The following is a 27,845-nucleotide window of genomic DNA, read 5'->3' as shown; positions in this document are numbered from 1 at the left end:
TTAATGCTAATATAATCTTAAAAAGCAATGACTGATCTTTTGAATGGAAAAATTTGAAGACAGAAAAATGACAACATCTACTGCACCATTAAGAGTTATCAGTCACTCAGAGGCCACAATTCTATCTACAGAGGACTAATAGCCCAATCTACTAAGCAAGCATCCATTAATGTTTAGAGCTGGAAAAAAATCAAACACATCTTCCAGCTTCGCTCTCTCTTTGGCAAAACTGTGTGATGTCAGGCTCCAACTTCCAGTTGCATATCTCCACAGACATGGTTAACCTATAACATATCTACTTTAGCTTATTTATGACAAAATAACAAAAAAAAAGTTCCACAGGGTTCTCATCTACAATATTTTTTTAAAAAGCACATACACTGTTAAAATGCTTATTTCTAAAGAGAAATAATCAAATTAAGGAATTTAAAAAATGCAAAACAAAGATGTGCAAGGTCTACACAGTAATACTGCTGGCTACGCAGACGGTGTCCCTCTATGTACCCAACGTGGGTTAAGCTTGGGAGTTCTTTAATTGAAACATCCTTCAACACGGGTAACTTTTTGCCCTCTCCCAGCCCATGTTCTCTGGCACTTTCCACAAAACCAGAAAGAATGCTATTTCTAACTGTGTGATATGAGATACATATTTGAACTCTTATATCTTCTCCAAAGAGAAAACTAAATTAAAAAATTTAACGCCCAGATAAAGCTCTTCTACTTTTCCTTGAATGGATTTTAAGCTAATTATTATGTAGGTAATATTTTCTATTTAAGTTTCACAGACTCACGGGCAAAATACTTACGGTAAAAAAAGTATAAAATTCTCTAAGAATGCAAATATGAGAAATTCTTTTTATGTGAGGCCCAAAGTATTAGGGATCTATTAGAAGATATCAGGGAAAAAACATTTCTTACTCTGGGCTACTCTTAAAATTTATGATGCCTTGCAAGGTTGTAACATCCAACAGATAGCCTTTGTTCAAGTGCTATTTTTTTGTTAAAATTCTAAGGCCACGCCTTCACGCCGTTTTGGGGTAATTCAATGTTTGTTTTGGAAACTAAACACACTGTTGCACAGATGAGCTATCACAAACTGCATGCTCAACCACTGACCAGACATGGTTTCACGACAGGGACCTGTAGAAGTTTTCAGAAAAATGTTTTGTTATAAAGGGTAAGTTATGTAAGATTGGAAGTTCTGATACTTAAAATTCCCAGAATCTCAAGCTTTCACCTTTTTCCTTTCAAGAATTATCTTGTATGTCTTATAACAAAACACATGCATACTTACACATGTGGAATCTCTTTCAAAAAAATGTGATCCTGCATCTCATACTGAACAAAAATAATGCAATTGAGTAATAATTATAAAACAAAACAACAACAAGAAAAATACTCTGGCATTGTGCACATTAAACACTGTAAAATATCCTGACAAAATGTCAATGTATCACCTTGATGATAAAAATCACCCGTGACCCAAGAGATGGGCTAATCCAACTAACTTGAAAAAGATAATTTTTTTTTAAGATCCTCCCAGAAAAGTTTAGGTTAGGATTACAGTTCTCTTTAGTAAGCAGATCTGTGGTCTGACAACGAATTCATACAGAAGGCTAACCTTTAAACCCAGTTAGAAACAACCATGTTTTCTGGAGTCTACTTTTTAGATGCCCGGCATATGAATACTAAGCCTTTGTGCCTCCTTCAAGAAACAATGTTCTGGGTACAGTACAAAATTTCAGAACTTCGGTGTCTAAAAAAAAAAAAAAAGTCCCCCTGCCCAAAACAAAACAAACCCCCCCCAAAACAACAACAAAAGAAGAAAAAAACCAAAACCTCAAACAAACCCCAACAACTCATATTAACATTCTAATTCCCACACTCAAGCTGGGAGACAATGAGTGAGGCTCCAGACCAATGGAAGTGAAACAAACCTTTCAGGGGGGTTGCTGGTATGATCCCTACAAAGTCTGAGTATCTTTACACCTCATTTCAAAATCAGCTCCTGACATAGCCCCTAAGAAATAGGTTTTTTCTTTTTAAAGTGTATCTAAAAAAGGCGGTTCCCCCCTCCAAAATTAGTACAAAGTTAAAAGAAATGCAAACTAGCTACGATCTATTCCAAGCACAGCACCGCCAGAGGGTTCACACACACTGTTTGGTGTTTCACGTTGGTTCTCCTTTCATTCTTTTAAGGCAGTGGTTTCCACAGGTCAGTTCAGAGATAAGAAGCATGGTCCGTGGCAGTTCGTTTTGCAACTCTAATTTGTTCTCACTTCATTCCCTGAAATTAGTGCTTTTTGGTTCAGAACTCCAAAGGCTGAGCCGGAACCGCTGGGCTCCTTCCTGCACAGGATCAGTTTATAGCTGGCGCTCTTTTGTCAGGTTCTCCACTCTCACTTTGGAGCAATAGTTCACCTTTCTTCTTTCTTAGGCATTTATTCAAAAGTCATCAAGTTTGTAGGAACCTAAAACAGGGATTATAAAACAAGAGTGTTTAAATGCCTATTTTTTAAAAGTAGTATTTATCTTTCCTTGTCATTTAGGCAGACCCAAATATTAAAATCTTTTAGAAAAAAATCACTGAGCTGGGTTAATACACTAGTAATCGACACCTAGACAAGAGACTCTCTGGGGGTAGAGATAATAAATAGCTTTCTTACCAAACACAGGAGCTCAGTAGATGTTTATTCAATGCATAAACGAATCAATGAGAAAAGTTTTAGTATGACTCTGGGAGGGCGAAATTCCAAAGAAACATGCTTGTCATTTTTTATGTTTCTCATTATATGAGTTACACTGAATTCCTACATGTAAATTTTCTAAATCCAGCACAGATAATTTTACAACATCACTAAGAATTTCTTTGTGAAGTTATCATGAACATAAATAGAAAAGAACAAAACCACATAAACTCAGATCTGACACTTTGTAACCTTGAAAATCAATAGGCTATGTAACAGTTTACAGTTTATAAATTGAATCAAATATAATCTCATTCTTACAAGTCTGAAATTCAATAATAATCCTCTTGAAATATGAATGTTTTTTTTTTTTTTTAAATAGCCAGTAAGTCTTCTTGTCATATGTCTAGAAGACGGTTTCACTTTGTTAAAGAAAACCCTCTTTATCCTTAATACCAGTTTTCCAAAGTTGTGCTGGAAGAGATATTCACATGTGAGCGGTCTTTTCCTTGTTCTTTAAGATAGTTTAATAGCTCTCAAATGTCAATCTTCTGAAAACCTTTGATACTCACAAAAATGCATCTCTTATGCTCATCAGCTTCTAAGTGAAAAATTCTGTTTGACAATATAACCATAACTAAATTATAAGTCAAATAAAATACAAATGCTGAAATTACATTAAAGTATAAATTCTCAAGTCTGGTCATAAGAAACTCATCTTTAAATAAAGTAGAAGTTTCATTTCCTCCTAAGTTGCCTGAACGTGGTTGAAGGTGCTGCATCTGAGTCTTCTCAATGCATTCTGGGGTGAAGGGAGATGAAGCATAAATAGAGAGAGAGAGGCAGACGGTAACAGTGTCTTCTAAAATTTTTCAAATTTTATCGATTCTATTTATAAATTTGCAAACAAAAAGACTGACAGACACGTGGTTGACCTGTTCAGCAGGAAGGTCTGCTAATAGAGTAAAAGAAACGGAATCTTACGCTGGGGTGCATATACTCTCTCTAGGTTAATCTTGAAATCTGAGTTTTTTTTCTTTTTTAATAAGACTTAATACTTTAAGCTGCATTTAAAGAGAACACATAGCACAGAGGTGTATCTGGAAAGGCCTGGTATGGGCAAAAGAAGGTCTGTTTCCTTCATCCAGCCCCAGGCAACTGAAGTGACATGGGCAAGACAGTAATCTGTGCTCTATGGCATTGCATCTCCTTTATGATGGTTGCTATAAACACTCTTTATCCTTAACGCCAGTTTTCCAATGCTGTGCTGGTCTTTCATATGTATTTGTTATCAGTCTTTCTTATGTGTTTGAAATATACACATGAAAAAACAAAATTATACGTGAACAAAGCCTATTCCAACAATATTTAGAAAGAATGGATTTAAAGGATGAAGATACCAGAGTTGAGTCTCAGGCCAACCATTTTTTTTACTTGTCTGACCCTGAAGCAAGTCATTTAGTTTCTCTGAGCCTTAGGTTTTTTTCACTGATTAAAAAAAGGGTAATAACTTAGATCCTGATAATATTGCTGGGTAAAAAATACTTTTGTAAGTTTTATAATCTTAGTGTATTATCTTATTCGATATTAGCTACTGATAACTTTTCTATGCTTTTGTATTATCAATACTCTAAGCCAATGATTTTCAAATATATTCAATTAAAAATTAGTTCTACAAAAAGCCTATAGAAACTTCCACAACCACAGTTATGTTTAATGGATGCCTGCTCTACCAATTTGTGATTGAATTCTAACTGTTCAACAGGGTTTTGGGAAAACGACACTAGAAATTCCTCCTCCTCCTTTGAAGATGAAAGTCTTTAAATTACACCACCTTTGTTTCAGTAAAATAAAAATGAACAACAAACAAAAAATCAAAATGGTTTTTGGTTTCACTGTAACCATGGGAACCTATATCAAATTGTCAATAGAATAAGTAAAGATGAATCACAATAGCTTTTACTAAAAAGCCACCTAGTTTTTACTTCCTCTGGTACTATGCTCCCTTGCCTCTCACTATGTTCTACTGACACTAGCTATATTGTTCTAAAGCTTGTTCCAGCCTCAGCATCTTTGCATTCTCTTGTCCCTCTTCCTGGAACTCTCGTCCCCCTAATTTTCATATAACTGGTTCAGTTCTTGCTAGTCCTTCAGGTCAATGCCATCTCCTTAGTGAGATCTTTTGCAGCTCACCCTTATTTATTAAAAGTTGTCTCTGCTCTCATCACTCTGTATCACATTACAGTTTTTGGAGCCCTGGTAGCGCAGTGGTTAAGAGCTCGGCTGCTGACAGAAAGGCTGGCAGTTCAAATCCACCAGCTGCTCCTTGGAAGCCCTACGGGGCAGTTCTACTATGTCCTATAGGGTTGCTGTGAGTCGGAATCAACTTGACAGCAATGGTTTTTTTTTTTTAAATATACTTTTTACTATTTGAAATTGTACGTTTACTTGTTTGTTGTCCTGCTTCTCACTAAAATGCAGACTTCATGTCTTGTTGGTGCTGTCAATAAGAATAAAAGCACCACCCTTTGCCCAGTTCATTCGGAAAAGTAGTCCACTTACTTTTCTATGAATCCTTTAAAACATATTACGGATTCTTCTGAGGACCGAGAGAGATGCTCACCTGTTGTTTGTTACTTTGGCAGGCTGCACTCAAATGCTTAAACCATAGCATTGCATTCATCCGACTGCCAGCTTGAAACTTATATGAATTTCCTAAAATTATCAAAAACAAGGTGGAAATGATAAAAAAAAATTGAGGACTGTGATACAATAATCCTGCCAAATATCAAAGAGCAAAACAAAGCATGACTAGAGTTCTCCTGATTCCCCCCTCCACCAAGTCCTCTATACAAACACATTTACGTGCTATTGTTTATTGGTTTTTCAGAAAGTCACTGTTTTGCTGTTCATGTATTAGAAGAGAAGTAATTTTACTCGTCCCCTTAAATGTTTCTTTAGAGTAAAATCCATCTAAATAAAACAATTGTCTGGAGCCTCTAGATTTGTATATGTTTATCAGAGTGCAAAGTATCAGTTCTTAATACTACTCAATCGATCTAAGTAATAGTAAGGGTTAATATTACCTTTCTACATGCCAAAAGGCTTTAGTATGTTTAACATTTAAACATTAGCTATTTAATGTGATTAAGGATTAATGAAGGAGCCCTGGTGGTGCAAAGAGTTAAGTGCTCAACTGCTAACCAAAGGTTGGCAGTTTGAACCCACCCAGTGGCTCCACTGGAGAAAGACCTGGCGATTTGCTTCCCTAAAGATTACAGTCAAGAAAACCCTATGGAGCAGTTCCACTCTGTCATATAGGATTGCTATGACTGACTGAACTGCACCCAACAGCAGCAGCAGCAGCAGCAAGGATTAATGGGCTAACAGCAGTATCGACTATGCTTTTAGTCTTTATTTACATTTATCAAGATTATTACAAATCTCTAGACCTGAGGACTCTATGGAAAATCTAAAAAGGCACCTCTTTTTCTTGAATTAGAAATTCATCTGTGTTGTGTGTATTTAAATAGCCCCATCTGCCTCTGAGGAGCCTGGTGGTGCACTGGTTAAATGCTCAGCTGCTAACAGAAAAGTGGGTGGTTGAAACCTACCAGCTGCTCTGAGGGAGAAAGACGTGGCAGTTTGCTTCTACACAGAGTATAGCTTTTGAAAGCCTGTGGGACAGTTCTGCTCTGTCGCTATGAATAGGAACTGACTGACGGCAATGGTTTTTTTTTGTTTTGTTGTGTTTATACTGCCTCTAATTCAAGACAGATACATGATAAGGATACTTTATATGATTATATGTATTCAGCTGTGAAGAAAATAAACTGAGAAAAGAATTCATGTACTATACTACTCTAAGTTCAAAGCTTTATTATTTTAATGACCTAAATTCTTTGCAATTGTTTTTTTTTTTTTCCACCAAATGTTTAATTAGCTAAGTAATAACTGTTTTCCTTACTGAACTCAGATGCAGACATTAGGTCGATCTGAATAAAAGGAATATTGTATCTACAATTAAGCTGGCCACACTTGCAATTTGTCCATTCTTCTCTCCCCTTACAAAAAGACCTTTTTAGTACAGACTTGATAAACAGCTTGGCTACTCTGACATATTTCTGTTAAGCACATGAAGGAAAACGAAGAATCTATTAATTAAACTCAGTAAAAATGATACCATTTTACAATATAACTTTATTAACAATGCTGTTGGGATTTTGGAGGTGGGGCTCTGAATTCAGAACGTAGAGAGCTGAGTCCTTAATCTTTAAGTCAATTTCTTTAATCTCAAAACAAGACAGTTCTGGTATTTTTTTTTTGTTGTGTATCCAACATATGGAAACCCTGGTGGCATAGTGGTTAAGTGCTACGGCTGCTAACCAAAGGGTCAGCAGTTCAAATCCGCCAGGTGCTCCTTGGAAACTCTATGGGGGCAGTTCTACTCTGTCCTACAGGGTCGCTATGAGTCGGAACCGACTCGACGGCACTGGGTTTGGTTTTTTTTTTTGTTTGATCCAACATATTTGCTTACTTAAATTTTTACTTAATAACACTGTATTTTCCTAAAAACAGAATACAAAATAGCATTTGAATAAACAGAGATGAAAATATAGTTGTAAAGTCAACAAAAGGTATTAACATATCATTTCAGTTATGAGTTGGGAGTTGCTGGAGTGGAAGATGCTGGGCAGATATGAAAGAATTTCCTTTCTGGCTTCCTCTGTGGTACTTGTCAACAGCTGGCAGTTGTTACGAAGGAAAAGTAGCAATCACTTAAGGGTCTTTTTTGATGGACTGTCTCAGGTATCCACTACAGGCTCAGGTGGGGTCAGAAGGTATGATTTGATTGTACACAGCCAACCTTCCAACTTCTCTCATCTACTTTACAAAGAAACTCCAATGGTCAACAGCCAGTAATTTAATTCATAAATGTCTATATACATTATATGTAAAGTATTGGCATTATACTTATTTGGAAAGTGATTTACATCAAAGAACCAATTAATTTAATTGAAAGTAACTGAATGAAAACTGTTTAAAGAAAAACTGCTACAGTCAGAATTTAAAGAATAATAATATAGTTCAGGGTATAAATGAAAAGGTACTACATACGTGGCAAATGTCTGAGATTTTAAAATAACATTGGCCTGCAGAGGGTCAAGTTAATTTCCTTCTTCTTTCGTTCTTCCCTCCCTCCCTCCCTCCCTTCCTCTCTCTCTCCCTCTTTTGGTTAGCTCTCAAGGGATTATTTGGGCTTATAATTTTCAAGTTTATGCTCATGTAACAAAAACAATAGCTCTAAAGAACTTAAATATCATTAAAATACATTGTGTGACATATTTTCCCAACAGACAAAACTATACAAACACTCTCCCTGTACAGTATTCCAGTTAAACTTGGTTTTGGCTTATCGAAAGCTATGTATAAGCAGTGCCTTAAACCCTAGTTATTCTAACAATTCACCTTTTTCAGAGTCAGTCAGCAAGAAGAGATCTGGATGTTCGGGGTCATCGGCCATCATCACCATCCATCCTACCACAGATACGTTCTTATTTGACGTTGATTTGAACTGAGAGGAAAAAAAGATAATTAATGGAAACATAACACTGATGGCTCATACTAAGCAAAAATTAAGTGTCAGGCAGTTTTCTTTTTCAGTTCTTCCTAATGAGAGATGAGACTTGTGACTTCATACTGATCTAAGTCGGCTCAGGGCCTTTTACCACTAAATTCCATCTAGGCAGGCCCTCTTTAGATAACCTCTTATTTTCTAGACCTTTCCCAGCCATATCCCTTCATCAAAACTTAGCTGTCCTAGTCTCCATTCCTAAAGGGCGTGATCTTTTAGTGAATCTGATAAATTCATCCATATTGCTTTTTTTTCCGAAGTTACCACGCTACCTCCCCTTCAAGGGAAATACATTTTAATGGGGTTATATCTTAAAATAAACCACAAATCACTGAATAAATCATCATATTAACAGATTAAAGGAGAAAAAAACACATGATCAACTCATAGATAAAAAAATTTGCCAAAGTTTAATGCATGTTTGTGATAAGACTTAGCCAAACAAAAAGCGAAGGTAACTTCCTTAATAAGGAATATCTACCAAAAAAATAAAACAAAAACCCAAATCCATACAAAAACCAAAACAAAACAAAGCATAAAAGAAAAGCACTGCAGTAAGTACACTCAAGGGTAAAATGCTAAAAACATTTCAAAATCAGCATCAAGCAAGGATGCTCACCATTGCTACTTCCATTCAACACTGAGTTGGAAGATCTAGTCAGCTCAGCAAGACAAAAACAAAGGGTATAATGGTGAGGAAGAAGTAAAACTGCCATTACTCGCAGATGATATTAATACCTACACAGGAAAGTCCCCAAAATCTATTAGGTTAATAAGAAAGATTAGTAAGATTGATGGAACAAGATCAATATAAAAGTTGATTGTAATTCTATACACTAGCAATATAAAAGTCAATTACGAAAAAAAAGGTACCAAGGAACACGTGACAAAAGACATGTTGTGAATTGCCGTAGTTGGCTTTGACTCATAGTAACCTTATTAATAGAATAAAACATTGTCTCACGATCGCTGTTATGTCTGAGTCCATTACTGTTGCTATTGTGTCAATCCATATCACTGAGGATCTCCCTCATTTTTGCTGACCCTCTACCAAAAATGACGTCCTTTTCTAGCAACTGTTCTTTCCTGGTTGGCCCAAAGTAAGTGAGCAAAGTCTCGCCATCCTCACTTCTAAGGAGCAGTCTAGTTATGTTTCTTCTAAGACTGATTTGTTCATTCTACTGACAGGTCACCGTATATTCAGTATTCTTTGCCAACACCACAATCTCAATGCATCAATTCTTCTCCTGTCTTCCTTTTTCACTGTCCAGATTTCATGTGCATATGAGGTGACTGAAGAAGACCATGGCTTGGGCCAGGTGCATCTTAGTCATCAAGTGATGTGTTTTCTTTTTAATCCTTTAAAGAGGTCTTTTGCAGCAAATCTGCCCAGTGCAATGTATCATTTGATTTCTTGATGCTGCTTCCATGGACACTGATTATTGATCCAAGTAGGATGAAAATGTCGACAAGTTCAATTTTTTTCTCCATTTATCATGATGTTGTTTATTGGTCCAACTGTGAGGATTTTTGTTTTCTTCACAGTCAGGTATACTTCATACTGAAGATCGTAGTCTTTGACCTTCATTAGTAAGGGCTTCAAGTCATCTTCATTTTTGGCAAGCAAGGTTCTGTCATCTGCATATCATAGGTTGTTAATGAGTCTTCCACCAATCCTGATGCCATGTTCTTCTTCGTATAGGCTGGCTTCTTACAATTGTTCAGTAGACAGAGTGAATAAATAAGGTGAAAGGATACAAACCTGCCGCACACCTTTTCCAATTTGGAACCACACAGTATCCCCTTGTTCTATTCAAACAACTGCTTCTTGACATATGCAGGTTCTATATGAGCACAGCAAAGTGTTCTGGAATTCTCATTCTTTGTAATGTTAAACAAAAAACATATAGAAATGTAAACCCTTAGCTCAAAGACATCAGAGAAGACCTAAATCAATGGAGAAATATCGTGAAATGAAGAAAAAGGCTCGATGTGGTAAAGCTATCAATTCTCCCTAATTAATCTATAAAGCATGTCATTTCTGTAAAAATTCTAACAGAGTTTTAGGTGGAACCTTAGAGGCTGATTCTAAAATTTATATGGAAGATCAAAGGACCAAGAATATCTAAGACACTCCTGAAGAATTAGACAGGGTTTGGCCTGCTACACATCAAGACTACATAAAGCTATTGTAATGAGACTATGAGCTACTGGGACAGGGACAGACCAATAGAGCAAGAGAAGTCTAGAAAGGAATCCATGCATATAGATGTAAACCGATAGGACAAGAATAGGCTCTGCAGACCAGTGAAGGAAGGATGAACTGTTCAGTAATCAATTACACACATACACACACCTGATTCCAGATGGATCAATGACTTTAAAGCAAAATGCAAAACCAGTAACAGTTAATATAGGAGAATATCTTAATGATCACACGTTAGAGAAGGATTTTTTTTAAAAACATGACTGTTTTAGTTATCTAGTGCAGCTATAATAGAAATACCACAAGTGGATGGCTTTAACAAAGAGAAATTTATTCTTTCACAGTCTAGGAGGCTAGAAGTCCCAATTCAGGGTGCCAGATCCAGGGGAAGGCTCTGTCAGCTCTGGGGGAAGGTCCATGTCGTCAATTTTCCCAGTTTGAGGAGCTTCACAGTGCAGGGACCCAGGTCCAAGGGACATGCTATTCTCCTGGCTCTTGTTTCTCGGTGGTATGAGGTTCCCACACCTCTCTGCTTGCTTCTCTCTTTTGTATCTCAAAAAAGATTGACTCAAAATACAACCTATTCTTGTGGATTGAGTCCTGCCTCATTAACATAAAAAAAATTTTTTTTCATTAACATAACTGCACCTAATTCTGCCTCATTAACATCACAGAGGTAGGATTTACAACACATAGGAAAACTGCATCATATGACAAAGTGGTAGACAATCACACAATACTGGGAATCACGGCCTAGCCAAGTTGACACACATTTTTTTGGGGGGGGACACAATTCAAACTATAACAATGACCCATAATGTATTAACCATAAAGGAAGAGAAAGATTACTTTAAAAGCAAGAACTTTTTATTAAAAGACACCATAAAGAGAATGAATAGGCAGATATATACAGAATTTTTACCAATTAGTAAGAAAAAAAAAATACCATCAAATAGAATAAGCAAAATATGTATAAAGGCATTTCACAGAAGAAACACGAATGACCAATAAACATGAAAAAAAAAAAAACAAACAAACCCAAAACTCATTAAGTAATAAAGACATGCAAATTAAAATCCTGAGATACCATTTCATAGTTACCAGCTTAGCCAAAATTAAAAAGCCTGACAATGATAAGTATGGTGAGGATGTGGAACAATGAGAAACCTCATTATGTTACTGGTGAGTGTGTAAATCAATTGGCACTTTCTTGTAAAGTTGGACAGTTACATTCCTAGGTATATAATCTAGAGAATGTGCACAAAAATATTTATAGTAGCACTGTTAGAGATGGCAAAAAGGTAGAAACCATCCCAATGTTCATCAACAGTAGATACTGATAAAATGGGAGACCATTCAGTTAAAAAAGTGACAGCTACACTCATCAACAGACATGGATTTCAACAATCTAATATCAAGCAGAAATGCTAGCGCTTAAGAAGATATATGGGATTCCAAACGAAACAATATATTGTTCAAGGAAACACACACGGTAAAGCCCTAAAAGAGAACAAGACAGCGATTAATGTGAAATTCAGGACGGTGATGAGTGGTGGGTGTGGTGCTTACAGAGGGAAGGGGATGTTACCTGAGAAGGATTCGATGGTTCTGGTAATGTTCTATTGCTCAGGCCAGCAGGAGGGTGTAGAGGTGTTCATTTTATTATTCTTTAAAACGTACATTACACTACATATCTTCTTTTGTATGTATGATATTGTTATGTGTCCCCCCAAAATGTGTGTTGTAAATCCTACCCCTGTACCTGCGGTTATAATCCCATTTGGAAATGGACTTTCTTTCTTATGCTAATGAGGCAGTATTAGTGTAAGGTGTGTCTTGAGTCCATCTCTTTTGAGATACAAAAGAGCAGATGAAGCAAGCAGCAAGTAAGCAGAGATGGGAGAAGACAGACGCCAAGCTGCATGAAGACCACAGAGGAACAGAAGCAGAAAAGAGGCAAGGACCTTCCTTCAGAGCCGACAGAGAAAGCCTTCCCCTAGAGATGGCTCGCTGAACTTGGACTTTTAGCCTCCTAACTGTGAGAAAATAAATTTGTTTGAGAAAGCCACCTACTTGTATTTCTGTTATAGCACTACTAATTAAAAAAATTAAAAGAAAACTTAAAAAAAAAATGAATACTGCACATTATTAGTAAAACATGGGTACTACAAAAATGAAAACTGAAGAAAATAGAAAGCTTTAACACTGTGAAAAATACAATTGGCAATACCCAGAACTGCTGACTTCATGGCTCAGAATTTATTTCAAAGTGGATAGCACGATTTTCTAATACTCTTTCCTATGCTCAAAAACCTCTGCCTCAATTACTTATTATTTCAATTAAAAGGAAAAAAAGCAGCTCAAGCAACCTAAGCCCCTTCATAAAGAGAGATGAAGTGAATAAAGAGTACAAATGTCCCTCAACCACCTGCTGAATCCTATCTCAATCCCAGAGTTAGCCACTGCTCGGGGTAAAACCCTCTGGACCTTTTTCCAGGCATTTACATCACAGACTTTTTGGTGACTGTTGCTCCTGTTGGCTTTTATATGCAAACTGGGATATAGCTATACACTGACTTGTGGTTTCCACCTATCAGTAACTATTTCCTTATTGATAAGTAGTTTGGTTGTTTGCAGCTTTCTGCTATTACAAACATTCCAGGAATACATACACTTCTATAGAGAGCGTTGTGTGTTTGTTCAAGGATTTCTGTAGGAACAGACTCTCAGATGAGGAATCGATAGTCATTAAGTTAAATACTGACTAGAACTGCCCGGCACAAAAGCAAGTTCTGCTAACCATGCATGACAGTCTATGTTTACCTAAAAACACCACAGCCATTGCCGCATTATCAATCTCTGGACTTTTTGCAAAGGCAAAAAAAAAAAAAAAAAAGTATATTCTTTAATCTGCATATGTCAATAACTAGTGAGGCTAATCATCTTTTTATGTTTATTAGCCATCGTATTTCATCTTCAATTTTTTTCCTTTTTTCTAATCTGTTTTACTCTTACTGAGTCATGAAGGTATTCCTACATGTTACAGATTTCTTTTCCAGGTGGAAGCTTGGTTTTTAAAATCTAATCGAACAATTTTATTCAGTACCTATTAGGCACTCATGAACATCCAGAGACATGTTCAAACGTATCTGTAAAATTTTTTTACAGTGAATATACTTTTATTAAAAAATATTTTACAGTGAATATGCTTATTTTAAAACATTAAAAAATACAGACACGAGAAAACAGTCCACATTCTCTCTCCCCAGCCACTCCACCTTCCCAAGCCCACTCAGATCCTTAGAGGTTAAAAAAAAATACTGTAGAGAATAATCAAATACATGTATATTAGCCTCCAGACTCCCCTACCCCCACATTAATACACACACACACACACATACATATATACTGGTATAGTTCCATTAGTGATTTTTCTTTCCTCCTCCAGCTTTTTATTCTGAAAAAGTTCAACCTATAGAGAAGTTGAAAGACTCCTAGAATGATACCCAAATACCCTTCATCTATATGTTTGCCACATTTGTTTGATCTCTCCGAACATTTAAATTTAAGCTGTAGACAGGACAGTGAGCCTTAAATACTTCAGCCTAGATCCCCTAAGAACAAAAATACATTCATACATAACCATAATGTAATTATCACAACCAAGAATCTCACAGACAGAATCATATAAAGACCGTATTAAAATCTTCCTAACTGTCCCAAAGGTGACCTTTGCTTTTTTAAATTTAGCTCCAGGATTTAACCAAGGTAGAGATATTACATTTAACTGTCAAGACTTTTTAGTCTCTTTTAACCTAGAACAGTCCTCCTGAGCAGCACGCCCCCACCCTCTACCCTGCCATTTTTAGAAATTCAGACCAGCTGTCTGTAGAATGTCTTACAATCTGGATTTGGTTGTTTCCTCATGATTAGATTCAGGTTGAATATTTTGGCAAGAACATAACACAGGTGAGGCTGTATTTATATAACAGATTTTAATCTATTACCTGCTACTTAGATATAGTGAATCTTTTCTTGCAATTTTTTCTATTTTAACTTGGAAAACAATTTTTTTTCCTTCCTTGGTTTTATATCGGTGCCATATCTCTTCTATCTACAGGCTGATAGTAAATCTAAACATAGACCTGTTTCTATACCCTCTATTCTGTTCCTGTAGTTCTTTCTTTAATCTTTATAGCTTTAACTAGAAGAGATGAGATGCACAGTCCGTTTCCTTGGCACTCACTATTTGATTTCCTTATGACCTACTGTGCTCTAATTTCTAAATATTTAATACACATTATTTATCAGCAAGCCTCATAAAATTAAAAACCAAACTATCATGATATGTTAGTAATTCTCTATAATAGCAATGTCAAGGACAAAGAATTATCTGACATATGCTTTAGATGACAAACTCAGCTCGAATTTGGCCTCTTCCTAATTAAAGCTAGGAAAAAATGAAAAACACTTTATTTTGAACAACTACTTCTTTATAGTTGCAGACTAAGTGAAATCCAGTCAACAAGTACCTCAAAGTGACACTATGAAAAATTAGTTGCTTTATATTTGGAGACAGAAGATTTAATATATCAACCTTTTTTTTCCCTAGTACTGTTTCATTTGTTGTGTGCCATGAAGCCAATTTCGACTCATAGCAACCCTATGTGACAGAGTAGAACTATCCCATAGGGTTTCCTAGGCTGTAGTCTTTAAGAAAGCAGATCACCAGGTGTCTTCTCCTGAGGAGGTGCTGGTGGGTTCAACCCACCGACCTTTCGGTTAGCAGCAGAGCGCTTAACCATTGCACCATCAGGGCTCCCACAGTAGTACTAAGCAGAGGCAATTATTCTGCAAAATGTTGTAGTGAAGCTAATCTGTGTAACTTTGTTGCATATATGGGCATTATAGTCAATTTGGCTGGAATACAAAAAAATAAATATCCACAGAATGGATGGGTCCCAATGATCAGTCTGTCCTTTGCCTCAATGAAAGAGCTATCTACATAATTATAACAACAAAATAGTGAGCAAAAAATACAGTGCTTGAGAACACGTATGATTCCATGCAAAACAGTTAAAAAATCAAACAGTGTATTGTTTAAGGAAACGTATGGTAAAACTCTGGGGGGCGGGGGGAGCAATGATTAAGGTGAAGTTCAGGACAGTGATGGGTTGTGGGAAGGAAGGGGATGACAGCATCTGGGACGGATCTGACAGTTCTGGTGTTGCCTACGGCACTTTCCATGTTCATTTAAACCAAAAATGTCCTCTTAATGCCTTTGGTTTGATGAAGGAAACAAAACTGAGACTATGAGAGTTTCTCCAGAATTATGCAGTGTCAGCTGAGTAACATGTAAGTAAAAAAAGGACTTACTTTTTCTTTAGTCACATACTCTTCCTCAGTAAATCTTAAACCACTTAAATATTTCCCCTAAAATACACAATTTAGAAATCAAAGTCCTCTCAAAAGGGGTTTATTAATGCAACGTGGAAACAAATTATTCTTCCTTTCAAAGGCTTTATTACTGGCAATATAAAAACAAACCCTGCCCACTGCCGGCGAGCCAATGCGACTCACAGCGACCCCTGCAGGACAGAGAAGCACTGCCCCGTAGCTTCCATGGAGCGCCTGGCGGATCTCAACTGCTGACCCCCACTACACCGCCAGGGTTTCCTATAAAAACAGCATTCAAAAAAGCAGCTTCAAAAAAAAATGGAAAAACTCGGTTTCCTTCCTGGAATGGCCTTACTGATTAAAAATAATATCGTCACACTATTCATACGAGAAACAGGTGTAAGAACTACTGGATTAGAATATGAAAACAAAACAACTCCCCCGACTCCTGCCCCGCAAAGCTCACGTCCTATTAGGACTACTTTCTTTACAGCCACGAAGAAGCTGTGAAACTATGTTAACAACTTAGAGGTGGGATACTTACGTGTTTTCTTTCTGTAGCCTTTAGAGATTTGGCAGCATAGTAAAAAAGTTGAGTCCCACACAAAGCTGCCCAATATTTTGTCCAAGATGCCACCTGCAGAAGACAAACACATGAATATACAAATAAAATGCTACTGGCCTCTCAGTTTCTTTACTGTCTTAGTGCCAATGACCTTTGGTCCAACTCCACTTTAGCCATCCAATGGTCAAACTTTACCAATTACCATCGAGTTGATTCCCACTCATAGCGACCCCATGTGACAGGGTAGACCTGTGCCATACAGTTTCTAAGGCTGTAATCTTTACAGGGAAACCCTGGTGGCATAGTGGTTAAGTGCTACAGCTACTAACCAAAAAGGTCAGCAGTTCAAAATCACCAGGCACTCCTTGGAAACTCCATGGGGCAGTTCTACACTGTCCTATAGGGTTGGAAGAGTTGGAATTGACTCAATGGCAACGAGTACTTTTTTTTTTTTAATCTTTATAGAAGCTTTCTCCTGTGGAGCAGCTGGCAATTATCACTTCCAGCTAATATACTCTAGTACCCTCATTCAGACAATTCTTGATCTTAGCAAGAATTCTATCACTGATTAATATTATTTATTATTTTCCACCCTAACCCTATGTTCTCCCTCCCTTTTCTTCCTATCTAGTCTATATTCCACGGCCCAACACTATAACCATTCTCTTCCAAATACTCTAATTTCCTTGTCCCGCTCTCCTGGTAAGGCCCTAACCCTAGTTAAACCTAATCATCTGATTACTTGGTACCATGTAACAGTAGCTAAAAACTGATAGAGAAATCACACAATTGTGCTGACTGCTAAAATTATGATCACCAACCTCAAATGGAAATTATAGAAGTACTTTCCTTTTACCCAGTCCTCCCTCCCCTCCTCACAGTTATTTCACTATTTCACACCTTCTCCTACCCTCAGATTTCTAATGCCCCGCCCTCTACAATGGTCTCCTTGTATATCCTTCCCAGGTATGCAATTGGATGAGTGCTACCTCATCCTGTCAGCACCAACTCGATCTAACTACCTGTTTGTAGGCCTGCATACACAGCCTTCCTTACTGCTCTAATAGTTAACCCTGCTTCTATAAAAGGACAAACTCATCTCTCTCTTTATGCCCTAGATTCCTGCTATTTCTAACATTCTCAAGGAATTTGCTTTTGCAATTAGCTCCACCCTCCACTGCATCTGAGTATCTCTCCCTCTACTATTATTACACAACTGAATCTTAGTATCATTCCCATTTAAAAAAAAAAAAATCCCTCCCTTGGCTCCATCAGCTCACTCCCCAGACACCATCCAATTTTTCTGCTCTTTTTACAGCACTCCTTCTAATTTCTGACTCTACTTCTATCTTGCCCATTTTCTCCTCAACTTACTACAGACTTTCAAGATGAAATTGCTATTGTCAAACTGATGAACTGTCCTTTACCAAGGCCAATGGTCCTCTGTCCTCATCATGTGCCAAATTCTCAGAAGCATGACACAGCTGGCCACTCCTTCCTTCTTGAAATTCTTAACTGCCAAGCTTTTGTGCTAACAGCTCTTTATTTTTCCTCTAAACTTTTCTTGTAAGAGACCTTTACATGCTACAGAGCTCTAGCCTCAGCCCTCTTTTCTTCCCCAGCTACACTTTTTTTCATATCTCATCCAGTCCCAGCTTCAACTACTACCTGTATGATAATGACTCTCTTATCTCTGTTCATCACCTCTTTGCTCAACTCTTGAACTGTATTCTTTCAAAAGCCAAACTGACACATCCACTTGAATGTCTAATAAGCTTATCAGAGTGAACCTGGCCAAGACTTACTCCCTCAACAATGCAAAAAAAGCTTTCACTATTTCAATAAACATCCCCAACATCTATCCACTTCACTTCCAAAAACCCGAAAGTTATCGTTACTTCCACTCATCTATTTCGGTCATATATCACACTTAATTCATCATCAAGCAGCCCTAGCCTTTCTCTCTGATTTCATCTCCTTTTTATCTTCCACTTTCAATGCTTTAACTACACAAGTCTTCTTGTACTATTTCTTCTGCTTTGAGGCTCTTCCCTGAAATGTCTGCACAGCTAGCTCGTCCTCCTCATTTATATATCTCAGCTTCCATGTACCGCTCTGGTGACATCCCTCCTCACTCCACTACTCTCTCTCATTACCTTATTTAAGGGCTTGTTCTCTATTTCTCTTCACTGTAAAGTAGTCTCCATGAGGTAGGTGCTTTGTCTCATCTTGTTTACTGTTCTGTTTCTAGCTCTGGCACACAAGAGGCGGGTAATGCCTCAACTGACATGCTATTCTTAGTTCACCTGGTACTAGGTGGCTAGTCCAGTCTCTTGATTGTATGTGGCTGTGGTTTGTAATGTAAACAGGATAATCAGATTACTTAGATGTAAATCATTTTTATATTTTAAGAAGCCCTTATATCTTCAAAAACTTTAGGTGTAGGTATAAGCTTAAGTTTTTATATTCCAAATCGAAACCAAAAAAACCGGTTGCCATTGTGCTGATTCCAACTCATAGCAATCCTACAGGACAGAGTAGAACTGCCCCATAGGGTTTCCAAGGCTGTAAATCTTTATGGAAGCAGACAGACACATCTTTCTCCCATGGAGCAGCACGTAGCTTCGAACCGCCGGCCTTTCGGTTAGCAGATGAGTGCTTAACCAATGTGCCACGAGGGCTCCTATTCCAAATTAGATAAACTGTATTACCTGAGGAAACGAAAAACTCCAAACAAAACAAAACAAAACAAAACAATCTTCTCTCGTTAATAGTCAAACGACTGTACTGATATTGGAAAAGAACACATTTTTGTGTTACATATGAAAAGCTTTGTTCCACTAAACTTTTTTTTTAAATACAGTTATGGTTTGGAGGACATTCTATAGTGGGTTCTATTTTATGTAGTAAAAAGACCTAGATTACCCAAAACCAAGCCCATGGTCACACAGTCAGTTCCAGCTCATGGCAAACCCATACGTTACAGACTACGAGTATTCTCGGCTGTAATCTTTCACGGAAGCAGACCCCTAAGCCTTTCTTCTGCAGGCCACTGGCTGGGTCTGAACCACAGCCTGGACATTACTGGTGAAGCACAAACCATTTGTGCCACCCAGGGACCTGCCTATGTTAAAAACCAAAAAAAAAGCCAGACCTACTGCCATGGAGTTGATTCTGATTCATAGTGACCCCATAGGGTTTCCAGGGCTGTAAATCTCTATGGAAGCAGACTGCCATATCTTTCTCCCAAATTTAGAGAGATTTAAAAAAACCTTAAGATTGACAAAACAAAATTAGTCCAGTTCCATTTTGTGGGACTGTTATTCTCCATTCTCTATTTCTCCTAAAGTTATTACTAAAATACTTCTTAGCAGTATATACTTTCAGGGCCCTCTAAGCAACAGTTTTATATAAGAACTATGGTTAGGGGGAGAAGTACAGGAGTACCTTGATAATGATTTAGTGGAAATTTGCACAGCAGGTATAACAACACTTTCAATTAAGAAGCAAATGTGTACTTCAAATTATTTCAAATCTTCTATATCCAGTTTTATTTCAATTGTTGTAGGTTTTTTTTTATTCAAGGGTCCTATGCATTTATGAAGGAGACCTGGAGGCATTATGGTTAAGCACCCGGCTGCTAACTGAAAGGTCAGTGGTTTGAGCCTACCAGTTGGTTTGTGGGAGAAAGACTTGGCTGCCTGCTTCTGTCAAGATTTACGGCCCTGAAAACCCTCTGAGGCAGTCCTGCTCTGTCCTATAGGGTTGCCATGAGTCGGAATCGACTCAACAGCAATGGTTTTATACATTTACATGTGTTTTAGAAGTGTGTTAAAACATAATATAATGAAATCTTACTGTAGGCTTTTTGCCTTCTTTTAACAAAGTTTTTCTCCTGAGAACACCCTGAATCGTAACGGCTCCTGGATATAAATGTACTGCCAAATCTTCCGATTCTGCAGAACTATAAATAATGAAACAAAGAAAAAAAAATCTAAGAGCTTTTATCTATAGCAGTCATCAAGTTAAGTACTTAAATGTAATTATTCTTATTTTTAAAACTGTTACTTCATTCAGACCTGAGAAGACACTGACAATTAGAATTGTTTATTGATCTGAAATTTACAAGCTGTCACAAAAGTTAATTAGGAGGTTATTAAAAGTCAGCAGATGGCTAAAAAAATACACTTTATTACATATCTGAACAAGCGTGATTTAGAAAGAATAAAGTAATTCACTTCAGTAAGATTAAATTAAAGTTTCTTTCCTCTTCTTAACATGCCAGGCTGCATCGCTGTTGAAGCCTTTTTTTGCCATTAGAAACTTTCAGTCCTGGTAAGGAAAGAGGAGGATTCTAATTGTTAAAAGCATTTAAGTATAAAAAACTGAAAATAAAAGGAACGAAAGCTTAAAAAAGGAAAAAAAAAAAAAAGCTTAATTCTAAAATAGCTGAAAAAGTACTAAAAGCAGTAACAACAGATTAAAAAGCTTGGGTTTCTGCAGTGAGTTTTAATGACATCTAATATGTACGTGTCTGATTATGGGCTCTGCAAGAAAAGAGTAAGTCCAAAAGTCAAGTTTTCCTTTTCATACATCTTAAGGAAATCTTACAAAATAACCAAACATCTTAATATCTTTCTCCAACTGATTAAAGGTCCTATATTCAAAACAAGAATGATTTCTACATGTGCCAACTAAAATATGCAAACTGTTAAACATCAATTATTTTCTGGTGATACATGAATATGTAGAATTTCTACAACAGTGAAGAAAAATGAAGTTTACCAGTTTATCCCTTTATGTATTTAAAAAACGCACTGCCGTCCGGTTGATTCCGACTCATAGCAACCCTACAGGACAGAGTGGAACTGCCCCATAGGGTTTCCAAGGAGCGGCTCGTGGGTCTGAACGGCTGACCTTTTGGTTAGCAGCTGATCTTTTGACCACTGCACCACCAGGACTCCCTTTATGTATTTAGGTGTCTTCAAAGTGACTTCAAGCCTAAAAATCACTAGAAATTTCATGCTACCCATAAAACCCATTGCCATCGAGTCGATTCTGACTCATAGCATTTCATGCTAGAGCTATTTATATACAGGGAGGTATACAGATATAAAGCTCACTTCAAAAGTTTGCTATCTGGTTGTATTATGAACTGGTTAATTACGCCCTGAATGATTCCACCATCCTTTTGTTCTTCCACAGCTAATACAGTGCAGAAAGAAACCTGGATTAACTAGACTGAACCAACAATTCTATGACCATGAGTTTAAATGCACTAATATTATTTCCCGAAATAGACCTGTCTAGATTCAGGACCTGCTGTTTATCAGACACATATTAAAAAACACAAAATAAATGTAGATTAGCAAAGAAAATGCTTTGATTGCAGCCTCATGAATAACAAGCAGATTTTTGTATTGCTTATCCCAAAACTAGCAGAATTAGAAAGACCTGCGCCATTAAGAAGCTAGTGACTTGAAAGCATTTGAGAAATCTGACATAAAGATACAAGGTTTAGCAATTAGCTCTGTGGATCAGAAAGAATAGTTCAAATTTATCTCTACATTAAATTTTGGAAAGCACCTTTTTCTGGGCATTTTGTTTAGTTTTTAAACTAAGTAGTTGGAAAAGAACAGAAGTAATGTCAGACCACACCCATGTAAGCCAATCACCAACACCAGAGGGGAGTTCTGTGACCCCTGAATGCAGGGGGATTGTACCTGCTGGCCTTCATGTGGCTTCGATAGCCATTTCGTGCCATTCTTGTCACTGGGCCGAGAGAATGGTATAATCTGTTCCTGTTGGATTCCATTATAAATTGTATGTGATTACATATACTTTTATTCACACAATCATCATCAGTACCTAGAACAATAATAGTTCTTCGTGTAATATATAGCTTTGTACATGTTACTAAAGGATAGTGATTTGCCTCTTTCTTTCTTACAGCATGCAGCATAGATCTCAGAAATTTTTTTCTTCTACTATTTACTCTAAAAATACTTAGGTATCTGGTACATACCATATATTTATACATATATTCACTTTCACAAATCTGCAAAAATAATAATAGCAAATAATACCAAAACCTGAAAAACACTTCAAAAATTTTCTTTCTCTTCTACTTTTTGGATTCCAGTTTAAATATGATGCCTGGTTTATATAATTTGTTGTTATTATATGTCCCTATGAAGACACCTAAAAAGCAATATGGCCTGCAAAGTTGAAACTACTGTGGTCCAAACACTTTATTTTCTTCCCTGTTCTTTATGTTAAATCAAGGACTAATAAAAGAGATGAGCTGAGTAAAAAAAATACAGGCACTATTTATTTCCACATCAACTAACAAAACCAATAAATGATAAAAATGGTATGAGTTAACATTTATCCAAAATGGCACATGATGCTTAACAAAGGAAAGAAACACACAAACATTGATACTTCTTTGCTTGGGAAAAGCCAAAAGTAGCACTGTTGATAAATGATATTTAAAACAAAAAGCATTCTTTTAGCAACTTATGTCATAACATACTTCATATCTCTATTCACAAGGAAATAAGAACAAAAATTATCATGTTTAACAGTCAGAGTAGTATTTTCAACTTCACTACGCATGGAGTGTTAGTGTTTTAAATATAGTTCTTTATTCACTTTTTATTATTTCATGGCTGAACCTTGCTGGGCGGCATTAATTTAACTGGTCTCAAAAATTTCCAAGAGCCACTAATTTTTAAACTTGGCACATGTACAGGTAGAATTTTAGCTGCAAATGTCTGCAAAGCAAAACATTTGTCATAAAAGAAAAATGCTGTTTTGAGATTTGAAGGTAACACCATTAAATACTGTCTTCATAAGTAACCTGCTGGGATGAGAAAAGGTTATTTAACGTAACACCATTCTGCTTACTCACTTATAATTCCAGCAATCTGATAAACAATTTTGTTAACCAGTATCTTTTACCTAAAGATTACAATATATTCCATAATCGATCAACATCTAATCCTATTATGTGCTTTCCAGGGGGGAAAAAAACTAAGGCAATTTGTACAAATGCAGACAGCATGCCAGAGGCAACGCTTGCGTTTTCTCCATTTCAGGCAAACTCAAACAAAGGATCAAAAGTAATGTTTGGAAGAGAAACAATACGCAAAAACAAATTTTTTAAAAACCCCAAATCTAAAGAGAACAAAACTTGGGAAAACTGATAATCAGAGTAGAAAGGATCAGAAGTATTTTGAAATACAGGGCTTATGAGAAATTTTTTATGAAGTTTCACAAAGAAAAAAACAAGGGTTTAATTTTCTAATTAAACTGCAGAAAATTAACTAAATCAAATATATAGTTAGGATAATTGTTTTCTATTAAAAAGTGACTGATAGGGACTGGTAACTAAATACGATCAATTCCGTCACTTTTAATATGGCATTTAAAATTCAATCTAAATGACATCTTGCTGCTTTGAAACTTAGTTGCTTTGTTTACATATTATATGGAACAGAGCAATTATTTTGGTCAAGAGTCAAGTATCTTGCAAATTTGAAAATGGCAGAATTGAAATAGAGATAATGCAAGAGTCCTCATGGAAATTCGGTAAATTAAAATTACTTGTGCTGCTTGGCTACATTTTTAGGGAGATCTTATATTTGAAGTTCGATATAGCGTATATTCGTTGCTACAGGCAGATGGCAGCTTTTGTAGCTTATAAAAAAAAAAAGCTTATAGCAACAGAAAAATGAGAAAAGGGCAGGACTTATAAAGTATTTCAGTAAAAATGTATTTACTCTGTGCAAGCTTTGAGTTTATGACAATTTAAATTCAATCTTCAAGCTGCTTTACTTATAATTTATAAATTGTGAAATCATTTTGTCCTTGAAAAAGCCGCAGAAAATGAAGTTGACCATTCCACTAAATGCCTTAAAAAATGGCTTAAATAAACCAAAACTTAAGGAAATAATTATACTTTTGAAAACATAACTAGGCACATGGACTATGATTGGTTATTATTATTTTAAAATTATATTTAAGATGTACTAAATCCAAATGCGTTATGTGTCAAACCACTAAACAAATGCACAAAGATAAGACCCTACCAATCAATCACTTTCATTACTTACAACTGCAGACTTAAAGATCAAATTCTAATTTCTGCTACTGGCAGGAATCACAAATAGTCCCTTAAGGTATGTCATAAAAATTCCCTCTTAATATTCACATCACCATATGCTTTCCAACAGACAAAATAAACTCGAAGAAGTTTAAAGCGGCAATCTCTCTTACCTTTCAAAAGCAGGCCATGAGGTCTCTTCACTTAGTTCAGAACCATCACTGCTACCTAAAATCAAAAGTTATTCTATATTTTAAACATCGGAATTATTTTTCCTGTTTGGATTTTATATTTGAAAAATAAGTTCTCTAACTGTGCTCATAAAATAACCATATTTTTTTGTGGGCAGACCTCCACATACCAATTCTTCATTCTAATATTCTTACCGCTAGATTTATTTTGCAATACATTGGAATATAGTGGACGAGACTACCTAAAACAACAAGAAAACAGCATAAAACACGTCTGCACGTCTGCTTACAGCTCAGGCTCATTATGGTAATAAAGAACTTTTTCTACCACCAGAGAGTGCACAGGAGTACAAAATGCTTCCTTACTAGGTCCATCACAGTTTAAGACCAATGTTTTAATTATGGCATGTGTCTTCTTTACCTTTTAATTCCTTTTAAAACCCGTTTCTGACCTAAGGATCAAAAGCTTGATGTAATAATCAAATTCAGTTCTTTGCCTTTAAAGACAAGATAGAAGAGGGTGGAATCCCTAAATTAAAACAAACAAAAAACAGTACTAAAATAATGTAAAAATTGTCTCTTTGGCCAGAACATGAGTTAAATTGGTCTTCAAATAGAGTTTTAAATTAGCTGGAGAAAAAACTGAGCGGAATGAATAGGGATAAAATCCAGAACAGCTTAAAATGACTTTAAAACTTATTGGAAATATAATTCTGGCTCTTGACTATGTATCAAGTTGAACTGTCTGTCAGACTTTTACCGTTGGGGTTCCATGAGAGAATCAAATTCTAATGCCCCACAGTAACAACTGTATGTGATGGATTAAACCCTCGCCTATACAGAATGATGATACTAGTTATGCACCATCTTTGAAAGAACTGAGGTTGATATTCACTGAAGTAATTTTCTGTGCTGTGTGTGTGGAGGGGAAACCCTGCTGGCGTAGTGGTTAAGAGCTACAGCTGCTAACCAAGAGGTCGGCAGTTCAAATCCACCAGGCGCTCCTTGGAAACTCTATGGGGCAGTTCTACCCTGTCCTATAGGGTTGCTATGAGTTGGAATCGACTCAACGGCAGTGGGTTTGGGTTTTTGCTGTGTGGAGGGGAGAGGGTGGTTGTAGATTATCTTTTGATTTGCAGCATCATGTGGTAAGACTGAAAATTCAAGCATAATCGGTATTACTTCTGTGTAGAAAATATAAGCATTCCCAGAAACACTGAGCTCAGGGAGGATATACTTACCTTTGCTAGGCAAGACTATTCTAGGTTGTCTAGGACATATACTGAAACTCTGGTGGCGTAGTGGTTAAGTGCTATGGCTGCTAACCAAAGGGTTGGCAGTTTGAATCTGCCAGGTGCTCCTTGGAAACTCTATGGGGCAGTTCTGTTCTGTCCTATAGGGTTGCTATGAGTTGGAATCGACTCGACAGCACTGCGTTTTTGGTTTAGGACATATACACATTAGAAAAAGCTTGAGGCCATTTTCCTAAGCATTTTTCTACAGTATTTTCTCAAAGCCTCCACTGCATTGTAGGTAATACTGTATGTAAAAGTTACAGCTATGGAAATAACTTTTGTGATTAAGAATTTTTTTTGTTGTTGTGTGTGTATTAACACAGTTTTAATACTACCATCTTACAGTTATAGACTTTTCAAAATGTCAAAGCTTTAAAACAAAATCCTTGATAGGTAAGTGTCTGTGTGTTAACACTCTGAATTTTATAAGCAAGGATGCAACAATCTTAACACTTACCTATTTTAAAAAAAAAAAAAAAAAAAAAAATTTTTTTTTTTTTTTTTTAAAGGCCTTAAAATAACTAATAAATAAATACAAAGGCAAAAATTAAAATAGTCTATTCCTGCTCTAAAGGACAAAAGTCTCTAAGCTGAGGCACTAACTGTAACTCAATGAAATAACAAGATAACTATATTCTGGTAACTAAAAGCACATTTAAGGAAAGTAAAAGCCACAAATAACCTAAGGATGGTAATTACCGTTAGACAGTACTTATGACGGAGGGAAAGCTAAACATTATATACTTGAGAGCTATAATTAAAACAAATTGTTTTTTTTTTTCTTTTAAATAACATTTCCAAGGTAAAACCAATTTTTAATTGAAAAAAAAATTACTTCCTTTCTCTTTTGAAATTATTTTGTATTATTTTTCAGGTTGAGGTTGATATTTACATATTGACCACTTAGTACATGAGTGGAGAGGTATTTCAGGTGACATTCAAAAAAAAATTTGTCATCTTCAGTTAATCATTTGCATTTATTAAAAGGGGAATATCAGAATAAACAATTGATGAATGAGGTTGAAGAGCTCTAAAGTAATTTCATTTTCAGGGTTTGCAACTCTCAAGGGTTAAGGGAATCAATGTGTTCAGGGAAATGAATTTCTTTTGCGTCTACTGCCTGTTTACTGAGGCTGAGATGATCATATTAACTAACATTAGTAGGCTTAGCCTTTGAGCAATCTGGAACTTAATCACAGAGGAAGATACTTTCCTCCTTCATTTCTTTGTAAAAATAAAAATAGCACTGTATGGGTATTTTCTAAAGGGTGCTCATCCAGAAGATTTCAGAAACCAGAAGTTTAAGAAGTAAAAACAAATAATCCTCTCTCTTAACCTCACATCCCTTATATGGCCCAATTTTCTTTTTTTTTCCACAGTAGCTTCTCCATTCCTCACCTGTCATTTTCAAATCTACTCCAGTCAGGGCCTTGTCCCCACTATTCTATGAAGCAACTCTTGTCCAGGGCATCAATGATTTTTATCTTGCCGAATCCTCTGGTCAATTCACTGTACCCATCTTACTTCTCCTGTACACATCTGAAACATCAACACTTCAATCCTCCTTGAGATACTTCTTCTACTGGCCTTTTGTGATATCGCACTCTGGTGTTCTCTCAAACTTTATTAGTCCCTCCTTAATTTTCTTTGATGGTTTATCTTTTTTAAAAAAATTAAATAATATTTCTAAATACTGGAATTTTTTCCTTTATTTACACTCTCTTCCTAGGTGACTACAACCAGTCCCATGGTTTGAAACAAT

General features: G+C 36.3%; 1 protein-coding gene across 11 annotated transcripts in view; it reads right to left on the bottom strand.

Moving 5' to 3' along the window:
- Positions 1-875: 875 nt before the first annotated feature.
- The window catches only part of RALGPS2 (Ral GEF with PH domain and SH3 binding motif 2), a 245,650-nt gene continuing 218,680 nt past the window's right edge, over positions 876-27,845 (bottom strand). For 8 of the 11 annotated variants that reach the window (XM_049868433.1, XM_049868425.1, XM_049868427.1 and 5 more), the window contains 7 exons: positions 24,771-24,825; positions 22,214-22,291; positions 20,349-20,454; positions 16,470-16,562; positions 8,157-8,262; positions 5,311-5,402; positions 2,482-3,489 (listed from right to left, as the gene is read on the bottom strand). In XM_049868433.1, the coding sequence (XP_049724390.1) occupies positions 3,436-3,489; positions 5,311-5,402; positions 8,157-8,262; positions 16,470-16,562; positions 20,349-20,454; positions 22,214-22,291; positions 24,771-24,825 (584 nt within the window). In that variant the 3' untranslated portion in view covers positions 2,482-3,435. The other 3 variants (XM_049868434.1, XM_049868436.1, XM_049868435.1) reach the window with 3 other exon arrangements.

Source organism: Elephas maximus, chromosome 24 (genome assembly GCF_024166365.1).
Source record: "Elephas maximus indicus isolate mEleMax1 chromosome 24, mEleMax1 primary haplotype, whole genome shotgun sequence".
NCBI classification, from domain to species: Eukaryota; Metazoa; Chordata; class Mammalia; order Proboscidea; family Elephantidae; genus Elephas; species Elephas maximus.
The sequence above is the reverse complement of the archived record's forward strand: the minus strand, read 5'-3'. Positions and strand labels throughout refer to the sequence as shown.